Genomic DNA, 13,133 nt, shown 5'->3' on the forward strand with positions numbered 1-13,133 from the left:
TCACTACTGTGAGAAGATAAGAAATGAACTGTCAGGCCTCCCTGGTGGCACAGGGATTAAAGTCTCAGCGCTATCAAGCAATGGCAGTCAATGCAGCACGAGTGATTCCCAGCCAGGGAGCTAACACACATGGTGCAGCAGACTTCTCCAGTCTTGCCCGCTGCTCACCTCAGCAGGGTATTATAGTAGATCCACCTGTTCTGCTCTCCGCTCTGTCTCTGCTGAATTCTCTCATCCCCGCACCTCTAGCCTACACCCCAGTTCTTCTATGCATAAATAAAAACAAATATTAAAAAAAAGAAAGAAACAATGTCATCAGAAGGGTGCCACGTTTCACTTAGCTTGGGGAATACAGGTTGCAAACCAAGAATTTCTTAATAAGTATTTTCTTATTCTAGTCAATTTATTTACTGTTTTCTGATTTAAGATAAGGGTGGATATTATGTTTCTAACATAGTTAATTTTGTTAGTGCTTGGATGAAACAAATCTCAGTTTTTATTAAAGGCATTATATTTTCTGTTAAATATTCAAAATGCAGTCATCTTGTTATCCTCACTTACTAGCTCTTGCTCCCTCCCTGCCCCTTACCTGGATTGTTTCTGTTAGTTTTTGACAGAGGATTCCCTCATTCTCAGAAAGCTGTCATCTATACCTCCTCAACAAAATCTGGTATCTCACTGGAGTTCTGCTATATTTTTAAATATGTGTTTTCTACTCATCAACCATATCTTATATTACTGTCTTTTTTTTTTTTTTAAAGATTTATTTATACATACAAGAATTGGGGTATAGGCCAGAGTTGTGGGGGTGGGGTGAGAGGATTCACCAGAGACAGAGTGGGGAACAGAACAGGCGGACTGACTGAAATAAACTGCCAAGGGGAGCAGCGGGCAAGACAGGAGAGGTCTGCTGCACCATGTAGATATCTCCCTGGCCGGGGATTGAACTCATGCTGCAGTGGTGGCGGATAGACCCATAGGTTGCGTCTTAACCCCTTGTGCTACCAGGGAGGCCCCTATTACTGTCTTCTTGAAGGAGGTTGGGGAGAAAGACAACTTTGAAAACCACTTCTCTATCATTGCCAACATGTAAAAAAAATACAGAAATTTATTATCTCATTTTTTTTTGTGCTTCTTACTTGAATTGTGCCTGCCATAGGAGCAATCAGATAGAAATATTAGTGCTGGGAAATATAAATGAGCTCATTTATGAGCTTACTTAGCTCATTTATAGCTTTTTAAAAAATTGTTACTGTGTATTTAAATCTTATGAGTAACAACCTGGAGTTTTTTTTAATAGTAAAGCTTATTTTTTTAAGATTTATTTATTTATGCATACAAGCACTGGGGTGCAGGCCAGAGGTGTGTGGGGGGCTGTGAGAGGATTAGAAGACAATGTTGTGATCTAACAGGAGAAAAAATTCCTGCAGCTATTCTTAGAGGAATTAGAATGAAAAGGAGAAGAGAATAGTTTGTTTTCTACTTATGTTTATTGTATATAAAATGATGCAGATTATTCTTTTCCCAGATTCTTTTTCTTTATTTTAGTTGTGTATAACACATTTAACCCAGCTTAATGGTGTTCATCTAATTTGGTAGGAATTTGATAAAGTCACAAAAATAAAGCCAAGTCCTCACCATCAGTGAGTTCATTGGTTATTAAGGAAGAGAGTGGGACTCAGTGTTAATAGAAGAGAAAGCGGGGCCTCCCTGGTGGTGCAAGGGGTTAAGACACAACCTATAAAGCTATCCTCAGCCACTGCAGCATGAGTTCGATCCCCTGCCAGGGAGATACACACATGGTGCAGCAGACCTCTCCTGGCTTGCCCACTGCTCCCCTCGGTAGTATATTTCAGTCAATCTGCCTGTTCTGTTCTCTGCTCTATCTCTGGTGAATTCTCTCACCCCCCGTACCTCTGGCCTGTACCCCAGTTCTTATATACATAAATAAATAAATCTTTAAAAAAATAGAAGAAAAAGTGTCTGGTTTCAATGGTTGATATTTAACAAGTTAATATAAAAGAGCAACAGTGAAAGGAGCTATCCCTTTTATTGATGATCCACATAACTAGTCACATACAAGTATTTGAAGATAATCTTTATGAATTAGAAAGTTGCTCGTGAAGATTTAAAGAAGTCTCTAAACATAAATTGATAGCTAATATACATGTATTAGCAGAAGTTCCGGGCTCAGATGTTCGTGGTGGGGGAAAATAAAACAGAATCACGTTTTGCCCATGATGTTTTTGTTTTCTGTTAAAACCTGGCTTATCATCAGTATTTCCTGTATGTCAGCTACTTGAGGTACTCTGGTTTCACCTGCTAGCAATTATTACATTTGATTTTTTTTTTTTTCCAGGAGAGCATATAGATTATTGCGGCTATTCAGTTCTTCCTATGGCTGTAGAACAAGATATGTTAATAGCTGTGGAACCTGTGAAAACACATACTCTCCAGCTGGCCAATACAAACCCCTTGTATCCGTGAGTATTTAGGATTGTTAGTATGAGCAATGGTGTGCGTGTCTTTGCAATTGTACCCCCATGAACTCCTTAGAAGATATTATATTTATAGTAAGTCTTCTAATTTTTTGAGATTTTGCAAATGAAGTCCAAACAAATATAAGGCTACTATTCAATAATTGTTCATTTTGTTTATTTGTTCATTTATTTAAGAAACATCTGAAGACATGTAGTGTTCCCAGCATTGATTTAGATACTGGGTAATATAAACTCCACCCTTGCCCAAAGGTATTTATCTCTGAGGTAATTAACTCCAACAAAGCCAGGGCTGATGCCTTTCTTATGTTTCACTATTACACCCTCTAATTTCCCTGTGATAGCATCTCATCATGCTGCATTATCATGATCTGCTTACTTTATCTGTGCTCAGTAGATGTAAGCTATGTGACTTCTTCAGTGCTCTGACCTCACTGTCAAACACAGAATCTGGGGCATGAAGGACCTAAGTTCCTGGTACATATGTTTTATGAAGGATGCATTTTTTTGTTGCTGTTTTTTTTTTTTATTCTCATTTTGCTCAGTTTAAAAAAAATTCATGAATGCCTATTGAATTTCATGAAATACCTATTCAGTATTGATGACCAGTTTTTTTTTTTTTTTTTTAAACGATGAATTATACTGATGGATTTTCTAATGTTGAACTGTCCTTGCATTCCCGGGATAAACCCTTGGATTTTCCTTGATGCCTGTCATCTAACTTCTTTCATCTGTGCAAATTTCTCCTCTACTTTTCTTAATATATTCCCCACCCCCCCTTTCTGTTTTTCTTTTCTTTGTGCTGACTTTCAAGCACTCTGTTTAACCAGAAATAGGGCCCATTTGGTTTTGCTCAAGTAACTTTATCTGCTTTCCAAATTCTGTGACTTCTTTTGATTGTGAATCATCTATTTTAGCTCTGTGGAGGACACTAAAGAGCTCTGAGCTGGAGTCACTCTCTGTGGCACAGTTATTTCCTCTGTGGAAATAATTAAAGCAAATTGGTTTTCAAGTAAAATGAATTTAAGTAAATTTGTTCATAAGGTACCTAATGTGTGTTTTTGGAGAGTCACTAAACCTCTCTGAGTATTTCTTCTTTCTCCACCATATATATGCTGACTATAGAAATGATGCCCCCTTGACTTGGTATCCCTCGTAAAACATACCATCACATGACAGTGGTATATGGTCACGATTTTTATTTGTGCTGTTTTGGCTAGATTACAGATGTTAAAAGCTATGTTTATAGCAACACTATTTACAATAGCTAACCTATGGAAATAACCCAAATGCCCAAAAATAGATGACTGGATCAAGAAGATGTGGTACATATACACATGGAATATTACTCATCAATCAAAAAAGATAAACTCATGCCATTTGCAGCAGCATCATGGATGGAACTGGAAGGGTCATGCTCAGTGAAATAAGCCAGAAAGACCAAAAAAAAAAAAAAAAAATACCGGATGGTCTCACTTATAGCAGGAATTTAGAAAACCTAAATAAGGGACCAGGAAAAAGACTAATTATAATAAAGTAAAAATCAAAATCAACAAGCAACTATAAACCAGAGACACACTGCAGGGGGGCAGGGAGGAGGTAGCAGGATCAAAACAAGGGGGGGGGGTGGGAATTGTATGGGGACTATAACCAAGATGAAAATGCATAAATTGTGCAAAAATTGAAAATGATGTAAAAATATATAAAATTAAAAAAATAATAAAAACTAAAAAAACTAAAAAAAAAGCTAAGTGCTTTACCTTTTACCTTTGTATTTCTTCGAACACCTTGCACACTTAAGTAGTCATGAAACATTTTCCTTTGGAGATGGTGCATCCATGTTATTCAGTTAAAATAATGCTTAGAAAGTCTCTGCTATAAGCACATAGTGGATATTTTGTAAATGTTATGAAGAGGTCTCAGTCAAAATGGAGAGAGAATGTTGCTATTTCCTCATTTCACGTATTTTGCCCTTTGGCTGATTTTGGAGCCTATCTCTTTTTTATTTTGAAATATGTTTTATTTTTGACTTACAAAGCAGTCACAAGAATAACACAAGTAATTCCCACATATCTACTGATGCATGTTCAGTGCATCATATCGAGGAGTAACGCTGTGTCCCTTTAAGGGTGATGTTAATTTTGATCATTTGGCTAAGGTGATGTGTGCCAGAGTTCTTTACCATCAAGTTACTGCTTTTCCCCTTTGCAATGAAGTATCTGGTGGGGAAATGTTTTGAGTATGTAAATAACTTGGTTCTCATAAAAATTTTTACTCACTAACTTTAGCATTCATTGATGATTCTTTCCTGAAACAATTTAAATTTGCAGTTTGCTAAATAGTGATTTTTCTATTTCCATCATTTCTTACACATCTATTAGTTGACATTTTACTGTAAGGAAGAACTTTCCATTCTTATTTTGCTATTTGTTCATTTGTTAATTTATGCAAGTATAGATTCATGTAATCTTATTTTATCCAATGAGTATGTCCAATTATTTGCTTCTTTGTTCCTCCTGTTTCTTAAACTATGCAGATGGCAGAATAAGTGTGGTGGCAGAAAGTGTTGAAAAGAGGCTTTGGCTATCTCTGTCCTGGTTAAAGGTGTGCCATACAGCAGGCCCACAGGATAAGCATTCAACTGGTTTATGCCAGCTTAACAGTGATGTAGCTTATGCTAAAGCATAGTGGTTCCTCTCTGTTTCAGGAAACAAGAAGGGCTTTGGAAGCAGGTTAGTTGTCACTACAACGTCTCTTCACTTTCAGCACCTGGAGATGTTTGTTGTTTTTGGGTGGACTGTGAAGTACATTTAGTGAAAGTAAATGAAAAATGAGATTTCAGTGTCACAGTCTTGGCACAAGATGGCAGCAGTCAGCCATCGATGTGGCAGCCCGGGGCCTCCAGCCTGAACACTGTCTTTTGTCTTCCCAGGGACTTCAGCACTGATGCTGCTAACATTCAGATTGACAAAACCAAGCCTCTGTGGCACCACTATTTCCTTTGTGGATTTAAAGGAATTAAGGTAAATGGGTTTGTAAGACATCCACGAGCAGTTGGGATTATGAGGTATCTTACATCAAGATTTATTTTATTTACTCTATATCTTTTATTTCCTCTCAATACTGAATTTTGTGTTCTATTTTGCTAACTTATGTATTTCATGGGATGAGGTAGGTATGAGTGTTTCTGGGTGGTGTTCAGAGTGGGCAGTAGTGGCTCCTCATAAATCAATGTGCATCCGATGAACATCTCTGGTTTTTAAATCTTTGCTCAAATTTTCTTTGACCTATATATTGTAATGATATATTTAAATTTTGGTTTAGGGCTATATAGGTGTATTTGTAAGAGGAATCAAGAGTCAGGCAGTCCTGGGTTTGAATCTGGGCTCCACTCAGCAGTTCCTTTAACCTCTTAAATCTCAGTTTTGTTATCTATAAAATTATGGCATTGCTATCTAGACAGAATTGCTGCAAGGGTTAGGCAGAGCTTGACACACAGTAGGCCTGTTAGCTAGTGTTGTTATTACTCTTTCCATGGTGTTAAAAAAGATGTAGTCAAATTTATTAGTATAAGTATTTTCCTAGCAACTTTGAATAATTACCTTGAATATTTCTGCTATCATGTACAAGAACAGGAAAATGAAGTATTTCCACTTTTCCTACTAAAAAAAAGCACGAGGGATAAAAAAAAAAATCCACATTTATTTTTGACACTTTGGGGTCCCTTATATTTCAGTCATTATTTCAGATGTAGTGATTCCTGTATAGATTCCCAGATAAAAGAGAGATAAGGTAGGTTTTTGCCTGCATGAGCCAAAGTTCACCAACCAGCCTGTATTTTAGAATGCTTGTGTTCCTGATTGCCTGACAATTCTGTCTGAAACTTTGTTGTACTTCGGACTGAGTGACACATCCAGTACAGAAGTGCATCACATGCAGGGCCCTGTACTATGGTGGTTCTGGTCTTAGAGTTTCTGCATTCATTTCTTTCTTTTTTCCTCCAGACACATGGTAATGACTTATGGGAAAGTTATTGGCAGGTCTTCAATCTTCAAATCATTTGGCTTGTCATGTGCATTAGTGAGAATTACAGTATTTGGAAGCATTTTCCTGGCAAATGTAATTTGATCTTCCTTCTAGCAACAGGCCTTTTTGTAGCCTATGGGTAAAATGACCAAAATAGTGCATGCTGCTTTGAGTTGTTTCTGAGAATTTTAGGTTTTGAAGCTCCTCTTTTTGGTTTGACAACTTATTTTCAAAAGAAGATTTGCACGATGGACTTTTGACAGAAAAGACATTTAAATTTTAGCTTGTTCAGAAACCTTCAAATTCAAATTCTAGAAAGTTCAAGAGGATAATCTGTTTACTTTAAATTGAACATGTTATCCTTTTGGGATAGAGCTATTAGAAATTTGGCAAAACCCATTTACGTTTTTCAATCTGTTGTACATTTTAATTTAAACATTGTGTGATAAGTTTGTTAACTATGTTCACATTCAAGATGCTCTGTTGATCAGTTTATGGTTAAATATATAGCATTCTGCAAAGATTTTCTTTTAAAACAAACTGATGTTTCATATGAGAGAACATTGGCAACAGCAGTGTTTCAGTTTATAATTAGTTTATATTTCTGGAAAGGAAATTTTTAGATGACTTAAAGAAGAGAAGTACATCCAACTGAATCTTTCTTGTGCGGTACATGAGTTTTGCTAGCTTAGGAAAAAAGGAACAACCAAAAAAAAAAAGGAAAAAAGCAGTCTTTTATTTGTAGAGTTTTGTTGTTTCTTTGGTTTTTTTGGCTAGTTCATTGAAATTTCTCCCTAGAATAATATATATGATGAAATGAATAATTATGTACTATAATAGTATTTTGTACTTTGGTCTTGAACTGTTAATTAGCAAATACAATGGTATGTTTTCTTGAGGAGGAGCTGGCTTTGCATTTATTTTTAATCCTAACTTTCAAAGTCTGTGATCTGATCTCATTCCAAGTGTCCTCATCCTAGATATTCACTAAGTGTCCTAGAGCTTTCCATCTTTAAATCAGTGTGATTATTTCTGTGGACTTTTCCTAATTGTAGAAATAGAATTTGCCTGCTTCTTTTAGAGTCTGTGTTCTTATTTGTGGCTGAATTCTAATTTGGCTGTCTTGAAAGCTACCATATGGCTAAATTGTATCTATAAATGCTAATAAAAATCTGGATATCCTCAAATAACTCATTTACGTTAAATTACAGTGGCAGTGTGCTGGCCCAGCATTCTGACTGCAGTGGAGACATTCTCATCCAGACATCAGAAACCTGGGCCCCATTCCAGTTCCCTATGTATGATTTTTTTAATGTCTCTTAATCTATTGGTGTGAGGTTTGCCATAAGTGAAACAGAACTCAGAAATCCTGGAACACTTTTTCTTTAGGGGACCTTCTGAAGAAAGACAGTCTATTAGATCCAAACCCTTTTGCAATAACAGAGTGTTGGGATGTGTTACACTGAGTTTTAACCTGCCTTTCTAATAACTATTATTTCCTGCCTCGCTACTTGAAATGTTGGATGTAATTGTTCAAATCAGTAAATATTCAAGAAAAAGAGCATTCAAAGCAATTTCAGGAAATGGATCAGTAGCTTTTTCTTGGACAAAGTGAAAAGTAATTTTTAGATTGTGGTAGTAGCCAAAGAGTCATTGAGTAAAATGTCCTGTATAGTCTCAACTAAGTTGAGTTGCACAAGTAGTTTCTATAAATACCATAATTAAGTCCATTGATAGACTTTTGCTCTCTGGGGAATGAAAGAATATTTTTCCACCCCTACTAGTCAAAGTTACTAGTGCTTTTTTTCTTTCTATTCCTAGGAACACTTTGGTCTTAGTAACATGCCTGGAATGAATTGCCTGGTGGATGGAAACATCCCACCTAGTTCTGGCCTCTCCAGCTCCAGTGCTTTGGTCTGTTGTGCTGGTTTGGTGACCCTCACGGTGCTGGGAATGAACCTATCCAAGGTAACCAACTTTGAATGTTGTTAACTTCACTGAATCTCCTCTTTCTTTCTTTTTTCCCCTCCCGTAACACCCCTATGTAATACTTTTATTATCACCATTGAAATGAAGGATGCAAAAGATTAAATAACTTGCCCAAGATGACACAATAAACGAGTAAATTGCAATACCCTTGGCTTTCATCTCTAGTGACTCCCCCACTCTTCTGAAGGCATTAGCATTCAATTCTCAACATGAAAATTCTTTCCTTTAATTGAAAAACTGTCTTATCTGACAGCACTGCATGCTGGCTGCATTGTAACTTAGCAAGTCCTGCTTGTGATAAACACTGCATTAGCTAATACCCACCCAACAATGAGCATATCTATGAATAACTGTATTAAAATACTCTCAGATTAAGTGTAGAGACGGAATGCATTGCTATCTTTTTAGATCATTTCATTAGAAGTTCAGTTTAGAAAAAGAATTTCTAGACTTTATGGTTATTTGGACCTGCTTACTTTTACCCAAAACCCTAAATTAAATATTTGACAAACAGTGGGTAGAAAGGGTAAAGACCAGGCAATAAAGGAACTTAGTAGCATATCTGTTTATGCCAGCAGGTTAGTCACCGAGATAAACTTTTTTTTTTTAACATTGCATTACAAAGAGGAAATGCTTATTTAAAGGAAACATAAATCCTATAAGAGGTCAGAAAGGCTCAACTTTATAAGTGTGCATAAATCTTTGACTTTGCAGTTCAGAGCAGGTGTGCTCAGCTTTAATTAATACTTTGGAGTTCTGGTTCAAATAAAATTTTGTCATAGATTCTTTTTATCTTGTGTACATATACTACTGAGTTTATAGTAGGTTTTGGGACACAGGCAGAATCAGGGAGATCAAGAGAAAGTCAACATATGCTTAGTATTTCAGTTAGAACTTTAAACTTTCAGTTAAAAAAAATTTATGTATAGAAGAAAGAGAATGAATGACAAAGCCAAGGGTAATTAGCCTTTTTAAGCAATGATTTATTTGGAGGGAAGAGTAACATTATTATTTTTTTTTAATTTTTTTTTTATAGAGGCATGTTTTATTTGTTTGTTTGTTTGTTTGTTTTGTTTATACAAGCACTGGGTAGAGTCAGAAGCGCGGGAGGGTGAGAGAATTCACCAGAGCCAGAGCGGGGAGCAGAGCAGGCAGAAGGACCCAAGTACACTGCTGAGGGGAGCAGCGGGCGCGGCAGGAGAGGTCTGCGTGCCATATGGGACCCTCCTCCGCTGGCTGGGGAGCAGCCGGGGATCGAACCAGCACCGCAGAGGCCGCGGGCAGCTTCGCAACCCAGCGCTCAACCGCTGCGCCACCGGGGAGGCCCAAGAGTAACTTATTATTATTTGATTTTTGGGAAGAGAGAAAGCAAGACAAAGGAAGCCCATATAAAAATGTGCTTTCACTGGTACTACTTTTAATCTGATGGTTTGTTTATTCATTTGTTCAGCAGTTAGCCATTATTTATTTAGTGAATACTTTGTGTCCAGGTAATGTTCAAAGCATTGGACATATAATAGGTGAAGTTTTAACTTACAATCTTGGGATCAAAAAGTAGAAAAAGGTTAATTAAATAGGGAACTATAATAGGGTGTGATAAATGGATAAACTGTGCTGTGGAGCCTACCTCACATTTAGAGAGTGTAGGACATCTGCACTGAGATGCAAGAATTCGTAGATGTTAGTCAAGAAATAATGATCGCACAATACTGATGCGATCATTTAGACATGTATCAGGTGGTGGGAGCACCATGTGGCAATACATATATTTTTAAAGATTTATTTTATTTATACAAGAGCTGGGGTACTGGCCAGATGCGCAGGAGGGTGAGAGGATTCGCCAGAGACAGAACGGGGAACAGAACAGGCAGATGGACTGAAATACATTGCTGAGGGGAGCAGCAGGCGAGACAGGAGAAGTCTGCTGCGCCATGTGGGATTCTCGCTGGCCAGCCGGATCGAACCAGCGCTGCAGAGGCTGCGAACAGCTTCACAGCAGGGCGCTCAACCACCTGCACCACCAGGGAGGCCCCCCATGTGGCAATATTTAGAGTAAGAGTGATCACAGCTTATTGGAGGAACTAAAATGGGGCTCAGTTTGGCTAATTTAGATGACAGGGTAGGAGGTCAGATGCTGGGCCTTGTAAACCACATTGAGGAATGTATTCTTACAGCAGTGTATAACCAATACAGGCTTTTAGGAAGAGAATAATGACTTATTATAAAATCTAGATTTCAGGTTAATAATATTAACAGGGTGGAGACAACTTGGTCTATGGAAGTGGCTGTGAGATTGGGGAGAACTAGATGATAGATTCATAGTGATCTCAGACAGAATCATGGTGGCTTGGTCATTGATTGGGTATGAGGATAGTGGACAGTGAAGAGTAAAGGATTATACCCAGGTGTCTGGCTGGTCACTATTCATTGGAATAAGGGATATAACTGAAAAAAAAAAGAAAATAGGTCTAAGGGAAAGCTGAAATGGTGATTGTGAGATATCTGTGGAAATACTGATGGAGTGGTCTAGTATTTAGTTATAAATAATATCTCTGAGTGTCAGGATGGAGATCTGCTCTTAAGACCTCTATTTGCCAGTATTTAACATATAATTGCTTTCTGAAGCCATGGGAATGAGAGAGAACATCCAGTGGTGGTGAGTATACATAGGAAGATAAGGAAGACTAGGATAGAACTTAGACAAGCATGAGTATTTGTGGGATGGACAGAGAAAGAGATGGCCACAGAAGACTGAGGAGTCGTCAGATGGAGTAGGAAAACCAGAAGGGTGAGGCAACAGAGAAGTAAAAGAACGTTTCATGAAAGGAGTGGCAGCGGTGTCAAATGCTGCCGAGAGGCTAACTGAGAAGTACCCAGTAGATTCAGCATCCAAGAAGCTGAACAAAACTTTGGCAAGAGTAGTTTAAGATAGGAATGGGTTGAAGGTCTATGAGGGGTAAGAAAGTGGGAAAGGTTTAGTGGGTACAAAATAAAATGTGCCTATATAAGGAGAAAGAGAGAATCTGGTGTGGGGGGAAGTGTGAAGTCCAGGATTTCATTTCTTCTTTAATGGGAGGATTGGTAAAGCTCAATTTTTGCATTTTTCTGACCCTTTTATGGTGTGAATATTTAAGGGATAGAAGACAAAGAAACACGGTTAAATCCTTTGGAATGAATTCTGGCTGTCTTTGTGTTTTCAAAATAAAAAATAACAAGTGTTCTTTATTCAGAGCTATCTGACTCCATTGCCTAAAGGAGACAATATCTATAGTTTAGCTTTCCCTGTGGGACTAAGTTGTACTGACAATGCTTATGTTTTCGAGGGGCTGAGCATCATTATCTGAAGAATGTCTTTGCATAGTGAGACAGAATTTTGACTGAAGGAAGTCCCTCATTTGATCAGAGTCTTCAGTTTAGTGCTAATTGTATGCATTCCTCATAAAAATCACAGAACAAGAGAAATCAAAGGATTTTGGAGATGAATGAGTTCAAAGTTTCTTTTTATTGATGTATCAGTGAGTGTTTTGATAGGATGCAAATGGCACACAGGTTTTATCTGGAGTGTGTTTAAGAAAGAGACTATTAACAGAAGCACGGGTAGGGCTGAGGTAGCCAACTAGAAAGTGCTCCCTTGTGAAGCTAGAAGCCATTTATATTTCAGGAGTCATGCCTCTAATGACACCAGAAATGCAGTGAGATGGGGACAGTGAGGCAGGTGGGGATGGCAGTGAGTGAGGCAAGTTGTCCAAAAAGTAGTTCTGCCTCCTGGGATACAGAAAAGTGTGAGAATGGAGGGGTGTGGGGTTAAATAATTCCTTTCCAGTTATATGTACAATCAATATACCCCACTTGTTGGCAGACAACTGCTGCAAATAGGTTACAAGAAGCAGATATGCAACTAGTTAATTTGCTAATAAACTAAATGTGTGTCTGAACCCAGCAAAACAAGATAACTAGTCACTCAAAATGTCTGGAATCCAAAAATTGTGAATCAGACAGAGGAGACTATGATGTGATAAAAGTCCTATGAAATAGAAAAGACCAGACTTTCTGGTCTTTAAGACGTTAGTATAAAGATACGCCTAGTCTTTCTTTGCTCTGTCATTCACTCACCTTTTATCTCAAAAACCATCACCAAACAGAGAAAACAAGAAATGTAGGCACCAGTTTATCTTTGGTAAACTAGGGAGACATAAATAACCCTAAACCACAAGATACAAAGCTTGAAAGTCAGTGGAAAGATGGTATATGACTTAGCGGAGTGGAGAAAGGTCAGCGCCAAGGGCCTAAGGAAGGGGGCTGCAGACAGAAAGCACGTTAATGGAAATCAAGTTGACTCACAGATTTCTGGAAATGCTCAGGAATGAGAAGCACCTGGTACCATAGAAAGCAGGGTGACATGGCAGGTGGGGATTTACGAGAACATTTTTATGAGGCACAGTTAGACCCTCAAGAACTCACTCTTACTTAGCTAAGTAAGAGACCCTTTCCCCTACCTTTGTAGGAGTCTCTGGAGAAACAATCAGAGATCCTCTGGCCTCGGGACACTGAGCACTGAGAATAGCAGGATGAGAATAGAGTTGAAAATTGAAAACTAGAAGATTAAAAGATACTCTGTAT

General features: G+C 37.9%; 1 protein-coding gene across 2 annotated transcripts in view; it reads left to right on the forward strand.

Moving 5' to 3' along the window:
* GALK2 (galactokinase 2) overlaps positions 1 to 13,133 on the forward strand; it is a gene marked incomplete at both ends in the record, with an annotated part of 112,531 nt that overhangs the window by 23,433 nt on the left and 75,965 nt on the right. For both annotated transcript variants that reach the window (XM_084239900.1, XM_084239899.1), the window contains 3 exons: positions 2,360 to 2,483; positions 5,431 to 5,521; positions 8,346 to 8,492. In XM_084239900.1, coding sequence (XP_084096026.1) covers positions 2,360 to 2,483; positions 5,431 to 5,521; positions 8,346 to 8,492 — 362 coding nt within the window. The remainder of the gene's footprint in view (positions 1 to 2,359; positions 2,484 to 5,430; positions 5,522 to 8,345; positions 8,493 to 13,133) is intronic.

Source organism: Talpa europaea (assembly GCF_964194135.1).
Source record: "Talpa europaea genome assembly, chromosome: 8".
Classification (NCBI taxonomy): domain Eukaryota; kingdom Metazoa; phylum Chordata; class Mammalia; order Eulipotyphla; family Talpidae; genus Talpa; species Talpa europaea.